At 41.0% G+C, this 23492-nt stretch overlaps 3 protein-coding genes across 4 annotated transcripts in view; 2 read left to right on the top strand and 1 right to left on the bottom strand.

Annotated features, from left to right (window-relative positions):
• Positions 1–2004: 2004 nt before the first annotated feature.
• cmpk2 (cytidine monophosphate (UMP-CMP) kinase 2, mitochondrial) lies at positions 2005–6419 on the bottom strand. The gene is made up of 5 exons (XM_063908529.1): positions 5736–6419; positions 4863–4977; positions 4269–4470; positions 3831–4064; positions 2005–2530 (listed from the first exon to the last, which is right to left on the bottom strand). Exons 1-5 carry the CDS (start codon positions 6318–6320, stop codon positions 2410–2412), a joined length of 1257 nt encoding a protein of 418 aa, XP_063764599.1. The 5' UTR covers positions 6321–6419; the 3' UTR covers positions 2005–2409.
• Positions 6420–6949: 530 nt separating this feature from the next.
• rsad2 (radical S-adenosyl methionine domain containing 2) lies at positions 6950–9241 on the top strand. The gene is made up of 6 exons (XM_063908530.1): positions 6950–7367; positions 7461–7622; positions 7768–7997; positions 8101–8250; positions 8342–8374; positions 8492–9241. The coding sequence occupies exons 1-6, from the start codon at positions 7022–7024 to the stop codon at positions 8654–8656; spliced, it is 1086 nt and encodes a 361-aa protein (XP_063764600.1). The 5' UTR covers positions 6950–7021; the 3' UTR covers positions 8657–9241.
• Positions 9242–11986: 2745 nt separating this feature from the next.
• rnf144aa (ring finger protein 144aa) overlaps positions 11987–23492 on the top strand; it is a 31993-nt gene continuing 20487 nt past the window's right edge. Inside the window, exon 1 of one of the 2 annotated variants that reach the window (XM_063908532.1) lies at positions 11987–12547. The gene's annotated coding sequence lies outside the window, so the exon portion shown is untranslated. Of the gene's footprint in view, positions 12548–17315; positions 17372–23492 lie in introns of those variants that run through there. The other variant, XM_063908533.1, reaches the window with a different exon arrangement.

The following is a 23492-nucleotide window of genomic DNA, read 5'->3' as shown; positions in this document are numbered from 1 at the left end:
AAACATTGTTTATTTGTCAAGGGATGTATATAGACATTGCTGTAGGGGTCTTAAGAGTTTGGCAGACACTTGGTGCCAAATCATATGCATGACTCCTCTTGCCATGCCGCTTCATGTGGCTGCCAAGTGAGGCCCACTGGGGTCTTTGCCAGGGGACTCAGACTACTATTCAAACCCCCGCCCCCCACCGACCACACTCCTAACACACATACATAAAAACACCTTGTGCTTCCCCGGTGCCCTCTCTCCCTCCCCCAACCTGTACCAGCCCTATGCCCTCCCATTCCCCTCCCACCCTTACACCCTCAGTCTCCATACCACACTCATTATTAATGATCTGAGGGACAGCTTTCATTTGATCTATTACTTAGGATGGGACGGCGGCTGCTGTGCTGCTGCATCCCTGCTGGATCTTAATTATTTCATGGAGGGCTTTCCTCCTCTCTGCTGCTCCTTCTCTGTTGTGCAGATGAAATATTGAAGTTGAGGAGTGTAGTGCAAAGTGGCCCCATACAGGGTGAGGTGTGTGTGTGCATTTGTGTTGTGCAGTGCAAGTGAACTGTATATTTGTTTGTACGGTCATGTGTGTGTAAGGCTTGAGTTTTCCCATAAGCTTTTCCATAAATGTGGTTTGGACTTTTATCTTGCAACTTCAGTAGTGAGGTCACAAATTGGAAGCAGATTGCAATAGTTATTAACTTTTTTTCCTCAAACCGCAGTTCAACTGTTCAACCTTAGAAACACAAACATTCAATGTGCGAGTTGTTGTTATTGTTAAGACCTCTGAGTGTATCCTGGCCAACTGACAAAAACAACCGAACAGTTCCTTAATGTTTCAACATGGGAAAACACTATTAATAAATGTAAAGAGAATTATTTCAGTGCGTGTGTAATGTACTGTGATTATGGGCCATTAATGTCATATTACAGTAGTGTTGAGGGGCAGTAATGGCATGGTGTCACCACCCACTTTTTGTTGCCAAGAAAAACAAAGCATAACATCTGACATGGAAATATGGCTGACACCACAGGCACACAGCTTTGCATTCAGGTATGATGTATGGCGTACTGCTTAATTGCTTTACTCTCCTACTTCATAAATTTTGGACTCTCTTGAGACAGAGGCTACTGTGCTAATGGCAATCAAAATTCCACACAGCTCTGTGCTACATTCATTTTGTGTCATACAGCACATACATACAGTAGCGTCACCCAGCAGCTGAGGGCCTACGAATTCAATAAACCCTTCTGAGATAGTTACCTCATGTTGGAATCTATAAACCATAAACATAATGACACCTTATTTTAGTTTATGTGATTACATGTGATGGTATGATTTGCATCCACAGCCCTTCTCCACTCAGTAAAACATTGGATTGTCGTAATTGGTAGTAGGAGTAATCCATGCGCTTATGTGGGGGAGCACTGGAATGACATTGATATACAGCGCTCCATTAATTGCCATATGAATAGGGTCTGCATTGGATGGTGCTCTGCTGATGCATCACAGTAAAAGAGATGGGTCACTCTGTCTTCTCCAGCCCGCAGCTTTGCCAAGCTCATAATTACTAAAACCACCAATTAATCTTCCCATCACATAGGCCAAATATACACTTCCTCCATGTATATGTGAGTTACAGTATATGCTCTTAGTAAATGTGCAGGTTTGTGTGTGTGTTTACACAAGTAGCAGTGCATTTATGTGTGCACACTTGTGAGGATCTGTGCCCATGAGAACATCAAGTACAAACAGCACTATATGTTCTCTGTATACTCTATAGCTCCCCTTCCAGACACACAGGTTATCAATACAAGTGGCTTCAGTTGTGTCAATATCACACAGTCGAACTATATGGAATTGCAATCGCAGTTTGCTTGAAAAAATCTTGTAAAAGGAAAAACATTGTGTTCACAGAACGTTAATATGCCATTATAAAAGAACACACAGTGTGTATAACTTCTGAGATCGCCTTATGTAAGATAATTAGAAACCACAACAAACACTTAGTATCAATTTAGTTTTAATTAAACCATGTTTTCAACAACTTAAAAGTTTATTATCTGAGTGTAAACTGGATCCTTTTTCAGTGTTTACATTTTTGCTGGACTGTGATTTCTGGGAGGTCAGAACGGCAGTGCACACTTCTTCTTAACAATAGTGTTGTGTGTCAGAATCAGAGCCTGCATGTGTGTGTGTCCACATGAATATGTATTTCTGATGGTAGATTTCAGTTCTGGCCCCTGGCCATTCAACCTTTACTCATTCTGAAATAGCCTCTTCAGTACAATGTTTGCTGGTCACTATTCCTCCGACTAGCACATTCACAACACCTTACTGGCACCCAGTGCTGAAAGCAGGTACTGCATCCACTTGATGCATGGGCGACAGCAGGGGAGATGGAGAACTGTTTACAAGTGGCATTTGCCCCTAATTAAAAGCAGCACTTGTTGGAGCACTTGGTCTGCAGGAGGACTAGCATCCACAGTCACACACGCTGGGCCACTGATCCTCTGATAAGCTGCCTCCACTCTGCACAACACACAAACATTTTGGTCAACAAGTGAAGAAAACCAGCATATAAACACAGCAAATTACACTTACATTACAGTGAATAATCTGTTTTCAGGACTCCTTCGAGTATTTTGTATGGTAATGGTTCACAACATTTAGTACAAGAAATAGCACACATTGCTTAAAGCGCTATTCCTGAGACAAATGAAGAATAGTCCTTGTGATAGTGATTGACCACGTCTGCTGAATCTCTCACTTTCTCAGCCCCAAGACAGTCCATTCCCTCCCTTTTTTCTAATTCTGCTGGCCCAACATCTAGCTGTCCCGTGTGGAAAGGCCATTATGTCAGGAAGGAGGATGAATGAAAGTAGCCATCGACCTGTCTGCGTAGCGACTATCTGGGCAGCTAGTGCCTTGCGAGTTTTGACCAGCTTAATGGAGCACAACAGCTCAGCAACTAATCACCTGTTCATCAGCTGCTTCCCCCCCGGGACAGTAATTGATTGTTAAGTGTTTGATGGATCAGACTGAGACTGAGCTGACCTGACTCAGTGGAACGTGCAGTACAGTTTGTTACCCATCTGTGGTTTCATGTTTTCACATTTACAAGAAACTTTTTTCATCACAGACTGTAGAACATTTGTCCACATGTCACATCGCTTAGTGTGTTTTTTTTTTTTTCAGTCATTACCCACTCTGTGTAACAAAGAGTTTTACTGTCATACTGGACCATCAGTCAGATAAACAGAATGTGTGTATACTGTAATCTCAAATAATCCTAATTAACTATATTTATGTTCCAATGTAGAGTACTACAGATGTTCTTTTGGTCACATTATATATTAAGGCTTTCTGTATATGGGATTTATTGATTTCGGTCCTAAAACAAGTAGACATTTTTGACTAAATAGTTGTGTCACTGTTTCAGGGAGATGGTGTGATTGTTACAATTTCAGAAATCTATTAAAGCAGTGTATTTGTCTCATAAACATAATTTTTTTATTTCAGTTTTTTTCCTTGGGTTTAGGAGGATTAATCCCAGTAATTGTTCTAAAAAGATGGTCCATAAGACAATCGTTACAAATTATATAACTATTTAGATGTCCCTTGACAACTATTTTTTCTTATCTTATGAAATCTGAGCATTACATAAACTACATATTGTATTCTAAAAAAAAATCTATTTATCAAATAGCAATCATCTGATTAATTTATAATGAAAATGATTAGTTATATCTGGTAATATAAATGCCAAATTGTCAACTCAAACATGTATGTACTGCACATGTATCATGTACATGTTATAAATATGTCTCACTTGAGTCTGAAAAGCTGGTTGTGATCCAGCTCTTGCTCTTCCTCAGTCTTTCCTTGCCCTCTGTCCCTCAGCCTCCTCCTTCTCTCCTCAGGGTCCAGCGTGAGGCAGACCACCAGGCTGGGCTGGAGCAGGTCACTGGGCCAACAGTAGACCTCGGACCCCTCTTCTGGAAGGTTGCACACTGGACCACCGACTGCTGTGGCAATGGCATAAGCTGCTGTGCTGTGCCAGAATCTGAGGACAGGTAATGAATGGTGGATTGAAAGGGGAATGATGGATTGATATATGATCAGGTGACTAACAGGTGGAGTACACAATGTTTAACATTGCATTGTAGGTATGGATCCCAGTGGGATGTGTCTATTGTCCCCTCTAACTCAAAACAGGTCACAAAACTGGCAAACGTCACAACACCTGTGACATCTCAGCTCTCTTTACCTGTCAACGATGACAGGTCCCTTCATACCCTCCTGGCCTATTTGTTCTGCTGTGATGTAGTTCCCCAGAGCGTAGAAAGCCCTGCGGATGAGGGGAGGCTCCCGATCAAAGCAGGCCCTCATGGGGGACAGGCAATGGGGAGGGGACCGCAGAAGAGAGGCCCCGAGAGCATCCCTCAAAGACTCAGTCAGAGTTGTCTTACCTGTGAAGGTGAGAGGAAGGAAAACGTTACTACAGAAGCAAAGAAGACACACAAAGACTGAGAGAGATTTTAGAGAACAGAAAGAAGAATTTGTCATATTTTTTATAAATGTAATAATAGGCCTAAGAGTCTCTTGAAAAAAACAAACTCCCATCCTACCTACAAGGTTGAGTTTTCATGAGGATTGAAAAAAGGAGTATTAGATGAGCGAGCTCTTCAATAAACCATTTTCACAGTGATGTAACTTTCCTGAGGTCATGATACATGATATTCCATTAGGCGAGGCTCACTGGCAGATAATGGCTTTAGCAGAGAACAACTGGCCATCACTTTAGCGAGACATCTATATATCAAGCTGATCCCATATTTATTTATGAAGTAATGGCATTAACCTGTGGCATCCAGGCCCTCTATGACAATAACAGGGAAGTCTGGTTTCCGTCTGGCCTCCGCTCTGCTGGGCAGCAGCTCCAGCACAGCCCTGGCCTCTGGGATGATGTCACCACACTGCAGAACAGACAGAGTCAGTTTACTGCTGAGAGAGCAGGCAGGAGGGAGTCAGGGACTGTGGTGCGCATGAACACACACTCTACTGTGAGCCACCTGGCACTGATAGATAAAGGGAAGCTTTAAGAGGCCTTTTGGACACACTGCTATACCTTCCTCTACCACAAGAGTGTGCAATTTTAGCCATAGCTTGCAAATGAATCAACACTTCTATTCGTTTATGTTCTTGTATATCAAGCAGTGGTGAAAGAGGTTCTCAGATATTGTACTTAAGTTAAAGAAGAAATATATTTAATTGTAAAAAATAATGTGTTACTCGTCAAAGTACAAAAGTGTATCACAAGTTTCCCATTAAGAAACAATATTACATTTCTTGATTTTAATTATTGATGCATCAATGTGTTTATCACAGCTGATAAATTTGGAGCTAATTTGAAATGCTTTGTATATTGCTGATGGATATCTTTACCTATTATTATATGTGAATGTTTATTTATAATGTGATGCATATGTTTAGTATTAGTTTTTAACATGAATTTGTAAAGTACCTAGTAACTAAAGCTGTGTAGAAGGTAAATGCAGTTGATTAGAAAGTACAATATTGGCCTCCAAAATGTAGTGGACTACAAGTATATGAGTATATGATAGAATTCCTCGCGTAAAGTACAAGTAGCTCAACATTGTAAGCTAGTTATGGTACTTAGTTACCTTCGACTGCTGTAAAAAGCGTAAGTATATCATAATATCACCAAAATAACCTTTTGTAGAACCTCGTAGGCCTCCTCAAAACTGTAGAAAACATCCGAGTTGATGATGTTGAGAGTGGATGGGTGGTTTTCTGGTGCTTCTGCTGGCACCACATAGGAATCCTTTGACATCTGCATCGTGTGGTTGTCTCCATCAGACCACAGGTGCTGAGTCCACACTCCACCGCTCGCTCCTCTCAAGTATGAACACACAAGCACCGGATCACGCTGTGTTAAATCTCGCAAAAGACGCTCTGTAGGGGATGAACTCTCGGAATTATCTTTCAAAAAGTACCCCTTAAAGAGAGAACCCTTGACATGCGGTAAAAATGATGACATGGGAGACAAATGACATTCTGGAGGCAGGTGTGTCAACAGTTTGTCTTTCAGCTCCCCGTAAAACTTTGCACGTTTGATTCTGTCGCTGCTGCAGACAAGCAGAGAGTAACACCGTCCATTGTTTTCCCTGAACACCCGGGGCACTTCTTCTCCTCCGTGCTTTTCTTGTGTTGAAAAGTAGAAGGGGGTTCCATTCAGCTCCACTGAAAACACACGAGAGGAGCAGTAAGGAAGAAGAGACATTGTCCGCCGGGCCATTTTTTACACCAGACGCATTGGTCGGTTTCTACTCTGGTTCAAGGATAGGCTACTTACTGCGAATCATTAGGCTTCAGTGACTGGCCGCTGAAGGGAAAACGAAAGTGAACTGTGCAAAACAATAGAAACGAAACTTATCCTTCGCCATCAGATTCGTTTCCGAGAAATGTATGCTCCACATAATCTTTACGGAGAAGTCTGACACACCTTAAGAAATAACTTTTTAAGTGTATCTTTGACGTCATTTATCTCTTGACCCAGGTGTGATAAATTGAAGCTGTAGGAAGAAAAGAAAAGGGAACTTAGTGTGTAGTTAATAATGCAGACTGAGGCACAACATAATAGAAAGAACGCAGCAGGCAACCATTATGAAGATGCATTTGAATGTTTTAATATTATCTTTAATGGCATGCAATCATTAAAACCCAAAGCATTCTTATACATTTCAAGCCTCCAATACAGTTTCTTATGTCGTATCATTGTTGCATCTGTATATAATGATTATAATAATACATATTTGTGGTATTTTAACTTCCCCTGCTGCGTCACTTTATCACTGCCTCACTGCACGTGACTTGCACCCAGCAGATCCGTTTTCGATGTTTGTAAACAGAAACTTAGAGGCTCAGCTGATCCACTGTCCTTGCCGCTCTATAAAAGGAATGCCCTGCAGATCTCAACAAGCATAGTGACAACATAGCATGTGTGATACGGCTGGTTTGAAGATGAACACCTTCTCTGTGATCCCGTCAATGGTGCAGCTGCAGCTCTGCGTCAGCCACCTGCTCTACATTTTTGCGAGCGTCTTTTCTACAGTTTTTAACTGGACAAGCGGAGTCTTCATGCCGTCTACATCGTCTGTCTCACAAGTTGACATAAAAGTGGACCAAAGCATTGTCAAAAATGAGACGAGTCCAACAAGTGTCAATTATCATTTTACACGCAAATGTAACTACAAATGTGGATTTTGTTTCCACACTGCAAAAACATCCTTCGTCCTGCCTCTGGATGAAGCTAAAAGAGGACTGAATCTCCTAAAGCAATCAGGTAGGCTTAATTTTAAATAGCAGTCTATTCTGTTGTTGTGTGTTTGGTGTAAAATATAATGTTTACAGTTAAATTAATTGCTTCTTTTATTAGGCATGGAAAAGATCAACTTCTCTGGAGGAGAGCCTTTCCTGCATGATAAAGGAGATTTCCTGGGGAAATTAGTTCAGTACTGCAAACAGGACCTCCAGCTCCCGAGTGTCAGCATCGTCAGCAATGGAAGCATGATCAAAGAAAAATGGTTCCAGAAATATGGTAAGGCTCCAAATTAGCTTCAGCTTTGTAGGACAAATCCATCCTTCTTCTTTTATTACCATATTGCACCCTAAATAGAGGGATATTATTTAGTCTGGCACAAATGCAAATGTTATGCATGTTTATTTAAATGATACTCCCACAGGTGAAGATCTGGACATCCTGGCCATCTCCTGTGACAGCTTTGATGAAGCAACAAACCAGCTTATTGGCAGAACTCAAGGCAGGAAAAGCCACATTGACAACCTTCACAAGATTCGCAACTGGTGCCAGCAGTACAAAGTGGCTTTCAAAATCAACTCCGTCATCAACACCTTCAACATAGACGAAGACATGACGGATAACATCCTCCAGCTTAACCCAGTTCGCTGGAAGGTAATGACAGAAAGGGAGCTTGTGTAGTACGTTTGCTTACATGACATCATGACACATATACAGGACAGTACTCACACTTTCTGTCTGTTTTTCCTACGATCAGGTGTTCCAGTGTCTGCTGATTGATGGGGAAAATGCAGGAGAGGATGCCCTGAGAGAGGCAGAGAGGTTTGTCATCAGCGATCAGATGTTCCAGGAGTTTCTGGATCGACACAGCAGCGTCCCCTGCCTTGTTCCTGAGTCCAATGAGAAGGTATAAAATGAGATCATTATCAGTGTTAACAGATATGAATCTAAATATGACAAACACAAATTAAAATGTGTTCTTTCCTTTGTCTTTACAGATGAGGAATTCCTACTTGATCCTTGATGAATATGTAAGTATCTTATGATACTAAACGTTCCCTGTTGCCTTATAAATGTTTTATACATAACTTACCACATCTGATGAGCATTTAAATGTGCAAACAACTCACTTTTTTATCACATTTCAGATGCGTTTCCTGGACTGTCGAGAGGGGAGGAAGGACCCGTCCATGTCCATCCTGGATGTGGGTGTGAAGGAGGCCATTTGTTTTAGTGGGTTTGATGAAAAGATGTTTCGAGAGAGAGGAGGGAAATATGTGTGGAGCAAAGCCGACATGAAGCTAGAGTGGTGAAAACACTGCAACTCGATTTACCTTTGATGAGGGGTTGTACAGACAATGTTTATAGTGGAGTGTGAGTGTTTTTATTTTTATTTCTATGACTTTCTAACCTCTTGAAGTATATTTTGTAGTGATGTTTGTGAAGATGATGAAGAAGTCTCCGGAGACACCAGCTTGTATATAATAAGGTTTATTACAACAGCATAGTATCATACACCAACACGGGCGATGCGGGGTTCCCAGAGCCAATTGTGAAAGTCCCCCCGAACTCTCTCTGTGCGTGCCATTTATAGAAGAAAATATGTGTACATCCAAAGTGTGTGTGTGCTCACCTGAGGTACTCATTAACAATGTGTGCCCCCCTAAGGGGACATGTTTGTTTTTTCCCCACATTCCTCTTACCCAACCTTTGTCCTCAGAGAGTATCTACCTTTGTATATCACCCCAGATTTAATACACCACACTCTCAAGTGTTAAATTAAATATAAGTTCATCTGATTTTTATAGCACAGGTTTTAATGTATACTTTGTATATCATTTTGCGCTGCAGACAATTTTGTTGGCAAAAATTACGAAATAAAAAAAGATTTTTAAGTGTTTTCTTGCAATTTATTTTGGACAGCATTTGATCTCATAAAAAAGTCACTTACAGTGGGGCAAAAAAGTATTTAGTCAGCCACCAATTGTGCAAGTTCTCCATTTTAAAAAGATGAGAGAGGCCTGTAATTTTTATCATAGGTATACCTCAACTATGAGAGACAGAATGAGAAAAAAAATCCAGAAAATCACATTGTAGGATTTTTAAAGAATTTATTTTCAAATTATTGTGGAAAATAAGTATTTGGTCAATAACAAAAGTTCATCTCAATACTTTGTTATATACCCTTTGTTGGCAATGACAGAGGTCAAACGTTTTCTGTAAGTCTTCACAAGGTTTTCACACACTGTTGCTGGTATTTTGGCCCATTCCTCCATGCAGATCTCCTCTAAAGCAGTGATGTTTTGGGGCTGTCGCTGGGCAACACAGACTTTCAACTCCCTCCATAGATTTTCTATGGGGTTGAGATCTGGAGACTGGCTAGGCCACTCCAGGACCTTGAAATGCTTCTTACGAAGCCACTCCTTCGTTGCCCTGGCTGTGTGTTTGGGATCATTGTCATGCTGAAAGACCCAGCCACGCTTCATCTTCAGTGCCCTTGCTGATGGAAGGAGGTTTTCACTCAAAATCTCACGATACATGGCCCCATTCATTCTTTCCTTTACACGGATCAGTCGTCCTGGTCCCTTTGCAGAAAAACAGCCCCAAAGCATGATGTCTCCACCCCCATGCTTCACAGTAGGTATGGTGTTCTTTGGATGCAACTCTGCATTCTTTCTCCTCCAAACACGACGAGTTGAGTTTTTACCAAAAAGTTCTATTTTGGTTTCATCTGACCATATGACATTCTCCCAATCCTCTTCTGGATCATCCAAATGCCCTCTAGCAAACTTCAGACGGGCCTGGACATGTACTGGCTTAAGCAGGGGGACACGTCTGGAACAGCAGGATTTAAGTCCCTGGCGGCGTAGTGTGTTACTGATGGTGGCCTCTGTTACTTTGGTCCCAGCTCTCTGCAGGTCATTCACTAGGTCCCCCCGTGTGGTTCTGGGATTTTTGCTCACCGTTCTTGTGATCATTTTGACCCCACGGGGTGAGATCTTGCGTGGAGCCCCAGATGGAGGGAGATTAGCAGTGGTCTTGTATGTCTTCCATTTTCTAATAATTGCTCCCACAGTTGATTTCTTCACACCAAGCTGCTTACCTATTGCAGATTCAGTTTTCCCAGCCTGGTGCAGGTCTACAATTTTGTCTCTGGTCACCTTTGACAGCTCTTTGGTCTTGGCCATAGTGGAGTTTGGAGTATGACTGTTTGAGGTTGTGGACAGGTGTCTTTTATACTGATAACGAGTTCAAAAAGGTGCCATTAATACAGGTAACGAGTGGAGGACAGAGGAGCCTCTTAAAGAAGAAGTTACAGGTCTGTGAGTGCCAGAAATCTTGCTTGTTTGTAGGTGACCAAATACTTATTTTACCGAGGAATTTACCAATTAATTCATTAAAAATCCTACAATGTGATTTCCTGGATTTTTTTTTTCTCATTTTGTCTCTCATAGTTGAAGTATACCTATGATAAAAATTACAGGCCTCTCTCATCTTTTTAAATGGGAGAACTTGCACAATTGGTGGCTGACTAAATACTTTTTTGCCCCACTGTATCTAGTCAAACTCATAACTCACTTGATGGTACGGGTGCCATTGTACGAACGCTGAGTTCTTATGGCCGTCATAGGTTTGAATCCAAACTTTACTACATATTATACCCTTTCCCTTCCTCTTTTCAGTATATCTTGAAATATCATATTCCTGTATTACAGGAAAAAGTTACTTATTTACAAAAATGTTTTAACATAAAGGCCCTGGCATTAGATAAACAGCAATATGCTGATGTACAAAAATCATTACATATGGCTTTTGTTTTAACATTTTCAATGTAACTTCTTGTTGCACATGAAGAAGTAGAACTGAACACCAGTCACATGAGCTCTATGAATGGCATGGTAGTTCTCGTAAATGAAGTAAGATTATGTTATTATCTATAAATGTATTGGAATGTTGTCAGTAAACCGTAACAAAACACGCCCCAAGAGTTTCATTATAGTCCTGCAACTGAGAGCTTGTAAATCATTGTCGTGAATGAAATGAAACTCAACTGAACCTTATTTTGCTGGGCACTATCTACAGACTCCAGGGCACTTAGAGTTCAAGATAACATGATCAGAATTTGGTTTATTACCAAGTAGGTTGCAATACTAAGAGGACATCTAATAAAATACAATTTGAATAAAAGCAAGTGTTGCAAAAAGGACACATTCTATAAAATATGTATTGTATAACTAAAAATAGTCAAATTTGTCCAAGAAATTTTCTTTATTATTTAAATAAACCCCAAAAGCATGTTTTTGTAAATGTTTTCAGTTCTGATCTTACTCGACCTTATGAGGTGTTGAAATACATCCACAATATAGTGGATGCAAATTAAATGTAGTTTGTGAAGCTCCCATTTAAAAATGACAGCAAAAACTACATTCCATTTGCCTCAAATGCATTAGTGTTGTATTATTTATCTAGGAAAATAAGTACCTGCAAACGTCACTGTTTACATGGATTCCACCACTAGAGGGACGTATTGAAATAAGTTCATTTTAAACCGACTCTTAGGAAAGATCGGTAACGGTGTTTGGGCAGCAGAGGGCGCTGTGGCTTATGTATAGCTGGTCGATGGTGAGCTCTCCGGTAAGCGGCAGCAGAGGGGAAGCCTCTCACGAACAAATGGCGTCCCTCCAGTGCGGAGCAGCTGATTTCCAACCGAGCACGGCAGCAGGGACGGTGGAGAGGTAAACACACCGCCCCCGGATTTCTCTGCAACAAGATAGCCGCTTGCCCTTTGCAGAATGCGTGTAGCAGAGACGGCTGGACATTGCGCACTTCAGTAATCGAGATTAGACCGCTGTTCCGGTTTACAAACAACCCTGGTGTCAAGCAAAACAGATAGGAGTGTCAGCTGCAGCTTTAGCTTCCCTCCGGTTTGCTTATTTATCTTTCCAGCCGATGGTTGTTGGTGTGAGTGTTTCAGCAGGGCCTGATCTCAGGCGCTGTAGGCGACAGTAGCAGGTCAAATGTTTCCACCCCGACGTTGGAGGGACACATAATGGACATGGGCATCACCCCTTCAGATATTTCCTCCTCCACCGCCTCCTCTGCCTGACTGGTTGGCTGCTTCTTCGTTAATCCAATTTAGGAGATCATCTTTCAACCTTTTGCTGAGGGTACACCATCAAGACGGCGTTATCTCAGAAAGCCAGGTAAGGTGTTCTGCTTTTATTCAATGTACCGTTACACACCTGTGCTGTAGCAGCCTGTGGTCTTTATTATAAGGGTCGTTTCATTATTATTTATCGACATTTCTTTGTTTTCACAGCAATATATGCTTTACTTATTTGGCTTATAGCCAACAGACTGTAACGCTGCACCCTTAGTTGGTATATTTTGGAGTAAACGATGTGGTGAAAAGATGACGAAGCACTGACTGCAGGTAGCTGCTTCATAATGATATAAGCAAGGGTCTCTCTCTCTCTCTCTCTCTCTCTCTCTCTCTCTCTCTCTCTCTCTCTCTCTCTCTCTCTCTCTGATTGTTTGTTACTGACACTTCATCAAAGTTGCAGTAATTGTTGTTCTCCACAGCCCTTAAATCTCCCTAGTTTCTCATACAGCAGTGTTGCATCTGAACTACCAGCATGAAAGGTCACTCAGTGTCTTGCTATTTCCATTTTAAGCAGCAAGTCCTCCCTCCGGGTACAGTCGGATTATAGGCAAAGCAAGGAAACCAGGCTACCAGACAAATAGAGCTGCAGTGTTTGCTGGCCAAGGCTCAGAAGTGTGAATTCATTTCCAATGTATGTCCTACCTGTATATACTTTTCTCAGATGTCTCTTATCTCCTGTCATGTGTCATGTTTGTATCTTATCCTTTTAGGCAAAATAGTACATCATCTTTCTGTAAAGACATAATCCATTAAATGACAGAGGTCAATATTTATGTGTTATTGATTCTCTCTCCAGGTTCATTCTTCCTTCTATATCACAGAAGCTACATATAGTGAAACACACACTTTATTTGACACATACACACACACACACACACACACACACACACACACACACACACACACACACACACACACACACACACAAACAATTTGACTGACATTCAGATGTTGTGATGCACTTTTTCCACTCTGGACAGAAACGGCTACTCCCATCGGGGGAATAAATGCATCAAGCTGCACTACTTTGCTGCTGCTGCAGATTTGTTGAAAACAAGCGAAAGCTAGTCTTGTACAAAGCAGTAACACATTCCTCAGAGTGACCAGCAGCAGCCAACCCTTCTCCCAGAGGGAAGTGGAGATGAGTTTACTTAAGAGTGAGAAGGAATGAGGTTATTATGCCCAGAACTCGATGTGCCATTGCAGTCCAGAGGGACTACAGGTCAAAAATACACACACAACAATGTACATAAACGCAGATGTATACAGGCGTTCACATATTATAAAGGGCACTGTATATAGACAAGGAAGGGATTGGATTGTTTTGTTGTGCCTCACAAAGCACAGGCCCTCTCACAGTAAACACTTAATGTTTATCTAAGCCTTTCAAGGGGCTGCCTGACCTTGGCATTTCAATGTGCTGAAAAATATTCCTGCTGTGTATTGAAAAGACTCTGCCGAATATGTTATTGTGATGGTGATGATAAGGCACTATAGTAAACCTAACAGATATTCTGATTCCAGGAAATCTGGATTTGTTTTACATTGACTCAGCTTAGGGTTGGGCCTTTTTAAGCAATGTTTGAACAGTCTCTCAGCAAAACAAAGCACCAAACAGATTAACAGTTTTGTGGATGGAAATAATACGGTCAGAGTTGTGACTGCAGTATTGATGCTGGTACTGTAGATACTTTATGGTGCCTGAGGTAGCATGTCATTTTGCCTTCTGTTGTAACAACACACGTGTGTCTGGGGAATAAACAAGAAAGTTATTTGGTTTTTCCAGCCCTGAAGAATCCGTCCGTGTGTGTAAGAGCTATAACTCTACCGTAGATCACACAGCAGCACCTCATGTTAAGGAAATTAGTCCGCCTGAGAAGGAGTTGATCTAGAAATGTGACACCCATGTTGTTTTAATACTCTTAACCAGTAATTAAAACTCAAATTAGTGTCAGCTCCTCGTAAACCAAGTCGTATTAGAGTGGTTTTCCTGAATTTAGGAGGGTCTTTAAGGGCAAGACAACTCTGAATGTAAATCTTCCTTGGTTAGGTAACTGGCATTTCTAAACACATTCAGCTTTCTCGTATGGACATTACTGCGGTGAACACTTGTTGAATCATTCCTTTTATTCTAGTAACATTTACATATGTAGCGATGTCATTTTGGTGTAATCTGACTCCAGGGCTTGGAGTCTTTTGTGCAGTCGGGCTGCCAAGGATTATGCAACATCCTAAATGCCATTTCAGCAGCAGGGTTTTTAGGAGTGAGTGTTCAGGGCGGCGCTGGTTTCCAGGTGCACTGGTTGTGCGTGTATATCTGGGGAGGGTAGTGTAAACCCTAGACAGTCAACAAAGCAATCACTTGGCTTCTAAATAGATCCTGAAAATCATGTTTATTGCTCAGAGAGCGCTGTATCTCTGTGTGTTATGTCTTGTCTCCAGCCAGTTAAATTGTTTAGGCTGAGATAGGGATCGTTATGAGCATTATGAGACGCCTGTGTGTGCCGTGATTCTTCCAGACGGCTGCTTGACATTTTAAAATGCTCTCGCGGGCTCCATTTTCGCAGGTAGTGCTGGTAAAGTGAGACACCGTTATATAAAAAGTGCACCAGAGATTCTGCTGACCGTCTGACACCTTCTAAAATTGAGCGTTTCAGGAATGGGTAAATTGAAGCAAGCCCCCAGGGTTGAGTGAGTTTCACCAACAAGCAGCGAGAGTGAAGTCATTCAAGACAGGAAAAAAGGGTTGCATTTTTGTAACATGTCTATGAGCTCTGTTTTTGTGCTCATGTTCTTTGGATATTATTACAGCTATAAGTTTGCATACTAACTGTATGGCCTTCAAGCTGTGATACTTTAGCACAAACCTTCAAAACATACTATCTGACTTCCTAATGAGGGCCCTAGTGAACTAGTTTTTAGAAGCAGATGTCAGTGTGACTCTGGATACACTTTTATGTGTTGGCAGATTTTCCTGACTCCTGCAGAAAATGCTCTTAGAATAGATAATGCAACATCATCAAATTGCAGCTGTGATGGATTTCGAAATGAGGATAAGAAAGTACAGAAAATCTTTCTAAAACATTTGTTCCAATTTTGCCGTCCATCCCTCACAATTGCACTGCATAAGCCTCTGCCTAAAGTAACTCACTTGGGAGAAAGTCAGGAAGGAATGTTTTCTAGGAGAGAGTGGTTTTTACACCCACACTCGCCACAATAGACTATAGGTCAGCAACAAATTATGTTTCATGTTCATTAAGGCGGTACTACTCACACTCCAGCTCGACTGAGAATAAGCCAACACTTTGCTCTTACTATGTCTGTATCTTATCGCTGGTTCTTCCCACCTACACATAGAAACAGCAGAACAAACATGTTCAGGCTCGAACACTGCTGAAAGTTATTCTGTGAAATGTTGGACACCAATATCTTAAGTCTAAGTAGATGAGTCAGAAAGAATGCCGAGATCTGGGAGTGCCGGTGGTTAGCCAAAAGTTGGTGCAACCTGGTATGAATGCCACAAGGGAGGAAAAACAGACGACTGTAAAGGAGGCATGAACAGATCTAATTACTAGCCTAAGTGATGACTTTGTTGGGCCTATCCTCCTTAAATCTAAATCTCTTGCTAGTTCTTTGTCTCCCTTTGGAAGGGCCCGACTAATACTTTGGAATGACTCACAGTATAAATGCTAGAGGAACTCTTTAGCCTGTTATCAAGACAAAAGGTCTAAAGCACTAATCCTTGAGCATTTGGGCCTTGTTGATGTGACCAGTAGGATATTGGTGCACTTTTTAACTTTGTCAGAAATATAATGGAAAATGACCTCATGTTTAGCCTTAAGCCAAAGAAATCTTGACAACTTAATAAAGGAACCAGTCAAGAAAACAAGTACAAATGCAATCTGATGTATTGCTTTGTGAATTTTTTGACACAACTGCAGGACACAGTGAAGTTGTGAGGAGTTGTTTCGTCTGTCAAAAATGACAAAGAGCCAAAAGGTTATAATGGTGACAAAAGCATTGTATTTTCCTCTGGCTTTTCCACAATGAAAGGGTGGCAGCAGCAGTAGCAAATGTTCTGTTTGTATTAGCAGTACCTTAAAGTCAACAGTGAGGCTGTTATCATAACATTCTTGTGGATTACATTCAATCATGCACTCTCCTAGCAAGGGAGGCAAACTCAAATGAAAATGGTTGAGTTTTCTGTGATAGCCTATGGTAGGGAAAGCTATTTTATTTTTGCCTGCAATGTCAGGGCCTTAGGAAGGTTAAAAACACCACACCGCTATCACATTATCATACGATCTGTAAATAAAAGTTGGATAAGTTCCAATGGCCATTTCCTAACATGGTTATTATTATAATTACTGTCAGATATCCCTGTAGTTTAATCCATACTGTCCCAAACCTGACATCAAGTGTCTCAATTTTGGCAGCTTCACCTACAATCGGACAGACTGGAGATCCTTAACCTTCAAAAGAAGAATATGTTACATCTGAATAAAGTGTATAGGGCCAAACAACCAGAAAAGTGTATGCACTAAAATTCCATTGGTGAAAAAGACGAGTAGAAGAATGCAAGTATTGCTCATAGCACTCCTTTTAAATGGGTCACCATGGTGTTGTAACTTCTCTTTGCCTAACTCTATTGATGTATAACTCACAAAGAGACATCTGCTTTTGGAGTGTTTCCTCTGCTGAATCTTTATAGGCTTTACATCCTTTGAATATATGCAACACACCCAACAACAGGACGCCAGCCTATTTCCTAATGTAGTTCTTGACTTCCTCCTTCCCGTTCTTTTGCATTGACACACGGGGTCTCTTTACATGGGAGCTGCTCGCCAAACAGCAATGATGAGGGGTGAGGACAGAACAATAAATGAGAGTGCTGTTGTTGTGAGATATGACTATATAATATGTGAGAGAGCTCTCTGTCGAATGTGATATGTTGCAGTGTCCATGGAGACTGAAGGAAAGTAGCAAAGAAAAAACCTGGTGTGACGCGTAACATGAAAATGATTGAGTCTTGTATTTTAATTTTGGTCTGCATTACCCCAGCTCATCGAGTACCAAAATGACTTTTGAATTGTTCTGCACACTGCTAGTTAGAGTGTCACCCTACCCTGCAGATTAGGCAGATAGAGTGCCTCTCTGTTGGAGTTGCTCTCTGAATGAAAACTCTTTTGTCCAGTGGAGTGACGGCAGTCCTGACCGTGCAGCACTCACACTCGTGAGTTTAGTATTTGCTGTTTTGTTGTAGTGTTCTCACCAGTCATTTCAAGCACCAAACTGTTGACATGGTATGCCTCCATTTAAGTCTCAATCAGCATGCAACCACTTATGTGAAATGGCACATATTGTACTTTACTTTTTGCTGTGTTATGTTTAGGCTGATTGCCAGTCATTTCCTGCTTAGTTCCTGTTTCTCTCCATTTGTTTAAAGACACTTAATATATCTGCGCCGTACTGGAGCCCCAGAAAGAGTCAGTACATCTCAAGTGAAGACATGCCAATCAAGTGCCTTAACATTCAACCACCTAAGGGCATGTAAAGGAAATCAATTGCATGTGCTCATTCCTGTGAGAGTTAACACACATATTGAAGTGACCTCCACCAATATGAAGTCTTTATAAGGCAGTCACAGTAACACCCATTCTCCAATGGAAAAATATGCAAGGATCAGTCTGACCGGGGCATTTGGTGAAACATTCCTTTATTCTTTGGACAGAGATAATGGTTTTAGTTGTCCATTAAATACATGCAAAGAACGTATACATCTTTTAAACATTTCCATCAAGTTAACACCCTCAAATTAGGGTAGGAGTTTAGTCAGCATGATTTGAATTTCATGCGTTATTCATGATTTGACTAATGCATTTTCTGTTACATGTAAATGGTATCATGGGCAGTGGTGTTGTAAATACAGAATACATTGTTACAATCAGTTTGTATGGCTCTAATAATAGGGTTTCTATGGGGTGCCACACTGTTTTTTGGCTCGTAGCCATAAGGCCTCCTTTTCAGAATTGCTGCCAGCAGTGTGCTAAGTGTCCACCAGTTACGTCACCCTGCACTAGATCAGACTGTGAATACAGCCATTATTTGTTGGTTTTCAGCCACTGCCCTCGGTGGGTGTGACCTTGTGTCTGTTGTGCTGTGTTGACGAAAAGTGAGAGCTAGTAAATCTATTCTATCCCATAAATAAACAACCTTTTTGTTTTGTTTTATTTTTGGAGAGGGGGCGGTGATTTGGGGAGTTTCTAATGAGGCTTACTTCAAAGACGAAGCTATAAAATAACTGGCAGTGAAACCACTTGAAATCATCTATTCAAAAAAAGCCAACAATATTAACAAACAAAATTGAGTGAGTTTTTAAACAGTAGGTTTTGCCAGTTTATTTTTGTTGGATTCTGTTTGGCATGGACGTACAAAGGGAATTGTGGATGGGTGAAAATAAATCTTTAAATTAACTGAAATTAAATTAAACTGAAAATAGCTTCCGATGAAAACACAAGGAAGAGAGCAGTTGAGCCCAAACTTGTTCACAGCCATGGACTGTTTGTATGAAATATTTAGCTTCTATAAATACAGTACAGGTTACTTTTCCCAGATTGTCACAACATCCACATTAATGCACTGAGAGCTTAATCAGATTATTTACTGTAATCTGGCTACGGTTTGCATGTAAACACAACGACTGAAGTTGTGAGTGACAACAGATAGCCACCAAAGTCGACCCTTTGCTAAGGCTCTCTGCATCTGTCAATAGAAATAGGCTCAGTGTGGCTCGCCTGTCATCTTCACTTAGGGTCTGAGACACTAACGTGGGCCTAGGTGGCTTTTTGGGAGGGGTGTGCAAGCCTACTGTCCCTGCTTAAAGCCTTGTTTTAAGCACTTACTGAGTTGGCAGTATATGACTAAAATAAGGACATTCTTGTTGAGTTGTTCTGTTTTTTGATGTTCTTTGTCGCCTGTTGTTTGTAGAGAACAGAATGTTTTCACCCTTCTTCAGTACAGTCTGGCTATTACGCTCTAAACAATAAGATATTGTGGACAATTCTTGCCTCTGCCATTTGGCCAACGGTTTTGTTCTGTGCTTTTTGCTCACAAATATGTCATCAACAACTGCATTCTTTGGTGTGAAGACAGAACAGCAGCGAGTGGTATTCGTGGTCTCCATTCCTTTAGGTACTGACATGTTATCTAGGGTCTAGAAAGTGGAAGTGCTGCCTAACCAGGGGTCTAGTGAGGCACACATACAATGTATAAAGTTTAATAAAGAAACTCATAAGATTTCAAATGCTACTGAATTTCATTAAGCACTCCCAAAGCCTCAGCCTGTAGGACTCCACTTATGAGGCTTACAGGAGTGTAGAAAATGGTCCTTTTTTATTACAATTTCACATGCTTTCTGCTGTTTTTCTCCCATTTTCTTTTTGTCAGCTTTTTAATCTTTTAACCAATTTCACTTTTTTTGCATGATCACTGACTTTCTTTTCGTTTTTTGGCCAACTCATTGTCTGTTTTGGTTCTGCTTGGCTTTACTGTCTTTTGAAACATAATAAACATTAAATCAATATAATGTCTGAACTGACTACCATAGGGAAGAGTTGCTCTTGTCATATACCATCAAAGATGTCAATACTTTGAATGCTGTTACAGTTTACAGAAGATAGGAAGAAACAGAGCATTTGGCATTAATGAGAAGAAAAAAAGATAACTTATTATACAGCCAAATCGGTGTTGTCGATTTTATCAACAAACCCAAATGAAAGTTAAGTAAATACAAACCAGATCAAGCAAACCAATCCTAGTTTTTCCTGTACACACTGATAAGAAAGTTGGAACTTTTCTTTCATTGCTTAAGAAACATGGCAAGAGTCCAAGTAGTCATAAAAGCACAGGTCATACCCAGGCAGGACCACTGACCCAAACTGCAAAACAGACTTTGACTTGATTTTCACTTTATCGCATAAAAATTGCTACCAACGTAAAATACAACTGGGTGATTGTGTAACTCCCCAGGGACTAGAACTAGGCCTAGTGCTGCTCTCGGCTACCCTCTTAGCGTACCCTCCATGTCAAAGACAGATGGAGACTGTCACCAACCACTGTCCCTCCAAGAAGGCATGCAACCTTTCACTGTCAGTGAAATCCCTTTGAGAGTGCTTAGGGTTATGAATGTGGGGAGTGGATGGACTAAGTGTGTCGTGTCTTTTTTTTGTATTGTATCATTTTCATCAACCTTTGGCCCATATATACCCATGACCTACATCCTGCCTAAAAATAAAACCACTCAAAATTTATCAATGTTATTTTTCCATCAGATGTCGGCAGTGATCTTTTCTTACTGTGTATTGTAGTGACGTTTCTCACATTGACTTTATTTGAAAGGTGCGCCATTGTTGTTATTTAGTATTTCTGACTTGATCGTCAAATGAAATGTACCTCTTGGTGTTGCATGCGCATGACTGTTTTAAGAAGTAATTCAATACTGTATGAATAATGCAGAAGATGTTGATGGCAATCCAGGCTGGGGCAGGATTTGTGTCTGAAATGAGTGTTGACTTTTGGCAATGTGCTGTAGATCTTTTTCTGTAAGGCTAAAAGATGGAGGACCTTTTGTCTGTAAAAGGGCGAGGATAAGATCCATTTCCCCATATTTTTAAAGGTTGTTAACATCGTACCGTGTTTATGGACTCATAGTTGATTGACATCAGTTATACTCCAGGCGGCCTTTGAAAGGTAAAACGGTGTTTATTAAATGTCCTTTTGCAAGACTGAGCATTAGCAGGGTGTATTTCATTGTTATAGTTACAGTGGGGCAAAAAAGTATTTAGTCAGCCACCAATTGTGCAAGTTCTCCCATTTAAAAAGATGAGAGAGGCCTGTCATTTTTATCATAGGTACACTTCAACTATGAGAGACAAAATGAGAAAAGCAAATCCAGGAAATCACATTGTAGGATTTTTAATGAATTAATTGGTAAATTCCTCGGTAAAATAAGTATTTGGTCACCTACAAACAAGCAAGATTTCTGGCTCTCACAGACCTGTAACTTCTTCTTTAAGAGGCTCCTCTGTCCTCCACTCGTTACCTGTATTAATGGCACCTTTTTGAACTTGTTATCAGTATAAAAGACACCTGTCCACAACCTCAAACAGTCATACTCCAAACTCCACTATGGCCAAGACCAAAGAGCTGTCAAAGGAGACCAGAGACAAAATTGTAGACCTGCACCAGGCTGGGAAAACTGAATCTGCAATAGGTAAGCAGCTTGGTGTGAAGAAATCAACTGTGGGAGCAATTATTAGAAAATGGAAGACATACAAGACCACTGCTAATCTCCCTCGATCTGGGGCTCCACGCAAGATCTCACCCCGTGGGGTCAAAATGATCACAAGAACGGTGAGCAAAAATCCCAGAACCACACGGGGGGACCTAGTGAATGACCTGCAGAGAGCTGGGACCAAAGTAACAGAGGCTACCATCAGTAACACACTACGGCGCCAGGGACTTAAATCCTGCAGTTCCAGACGTGTCCCCCTGCTTAAGCCAGTACATGTCCAGGCCCGTCTGAAGTTTGCTAGAGGGCATTTGGATGATCCAGAAGAGGATTGGGAGAATGTCATATGGTCAGATGAAACCAAAATAGAACTTTTTGGTTAAAACTCAACTCGTCGTGTTTGGAGGAGAAAGAATGCAGAGTTGCATCCAAAGAACACCATACCTACTGTGAAGCATGGGGGTGGAAACATCATGCTTTGGGGCTGTTTTTCTGCAAAGGGACCAGGACGACTGATCCGTGTAAAGGAAAGAATGAATGGGGCCATGTATCGTGAGATTTTGAGTGAAAACCTCCTTCCATCAGCAAGGGCACTGAAGATGAAGCGTGGCTGGGTCTTTCAGCATGACAATGATCCCAAACACACCGCCAGGGCAACGAAGGAGTGGCTTCGTAAGAAGCATTTCAAGGTCCTGGAGTGGCCTAGCCAGTCTCCAGATCTCAACCCCATAGAAAATCTTTGGAAGGAGTTGAAAGTCCGTGTTGCCCAGCGACAGCCCCAAAACATCACTGCTTTAGAGGAGATCTGCATGGAGGAATGGGCCAAAATACCAGCAACAGTGTGTGAAAACCTTGTGAAGACTTACAGAAAACGTTTGACCTCTATCATTGCCAACAAAGGGTCTATAACAAAGTATTGAGATGAACTTTTGTTATTGACCAAATACTTATTTTCCACAATCATTTGAAAATAAATTCATTAAAAATCCTACAATGTGATTTTCTGGATTTGCTTTTCTCATTTTGTCTCTCATAGTTGAAGTGTACCTATGATAAAAATGACAGGCCTCTCTCATCTTTTTAAATGGGAGAACTTGCACAATTGGTGGCTGACTAAATACTTTTTTGCCCCACTGTATGTATAGAGGTCGGTGTGTGGTGTAAGTGTTGTTTGTACAATACATTGGTCACATTGTGTACTACCAACCATGCGTTCACGTTGTCAATAGGCAACTCAACAGCTTGTGGAATTTAACAACAGTAACACTTTTTACAAATGTATAAAACTGGTCTACAAAGTAATGCTACCTGGCAAAATAATAATAGGAATACCTCACAAAGTTTTAAGGATGTAGCTGCATATAGGGTAGAGGACGCTCACCAACTACTTACCACTTTGGTCAACCCTTCCCTTCCATGTGTGTAGAGAACTTACGGGTGCCTTCAGGTTTGTCTGTTCTGGGCTACTGTAGAAACATGCAACAATGCAATGCAGTTCATCATTTCAAATTATTTTCAGGGCAACACATCATATTTTTCTACTACATACTTTATATCTTCACAAAATCCAAAAACCCTGCAAGTTTTGTAAGCTATGTAGATATTTTCATTTGCATGGATGTGTGCTTTTCCTGCCTGAGTTTTCAAAACTAGTTGATAAAAATGAATCGCAGGCAGTAAAGGTGAGCCAAGGGAG

The sequence above is a fragment of the Eleginops maclovinus genome, chromosome 19 (assembly GCF_036324505.1).
Source record: "Eleginops maclovinus isolate JMC-PN-2008 ecotype Puerto Natales chromosome 19, JC_Emac_rtc_rv5, whole genome shotgun sequence".
Classification (NCBI taxonomy): domain Eukaryota; kingdom Metazoa; phylum Chordata; class Actinopteri; order Perciformes; family Eleginopidae; genus Eleginops; species Eleginops maclovinus.
This window is presented reverse-complemented; position numbering and strand designations above follow the sequence as displayed.

Bases quoted from the DNA above. Each gene is read 5' to 3' on its own strand.
- rsad2 (XM_063908530.1), top strand. From the start codon at position 7,022: ATGTGTGATACGGCTGGTTTGAAGATGAACACCTTCTCTGTGATCCCG. The intron at 7,623-7,767 runs GTAAGGCTCCAA...ATACTCCCACAG, and splicing joins AAAATGGTTCCAGAAATATG to GTGAAGATCTGGACATCCTG. The intron at 7,998-8,100 runs GTAATGACAGAA...TCCTACGATCAG, and splicing joins TTAACCCAGTTCGCTGGAAG to GTGTTCCAGTGTCTGCTGAT.
- cmpk2 (XM_063908529.1), bottom strand. From the start codon at position 6,320: ATGGCCCGGCGGACAATGTCTCTTCTTCCTTACTGCTCCTCTCGTGTG. The intron at 4,978-5,735 runs GTTATTTTGGTG...TCTGTTCTGCAG, and splicing joins CCTACGAGGTTCTACAAAAG to TGTGGTGACATCATCCCAGA. The intron at 2,531-3,830 runs GTGAGACATATT...TGTGTTGTGCAG, and splicing joins AACCAGCTTTTCAGACTCAA to AGTGGAGGCAGCTTATCAGA.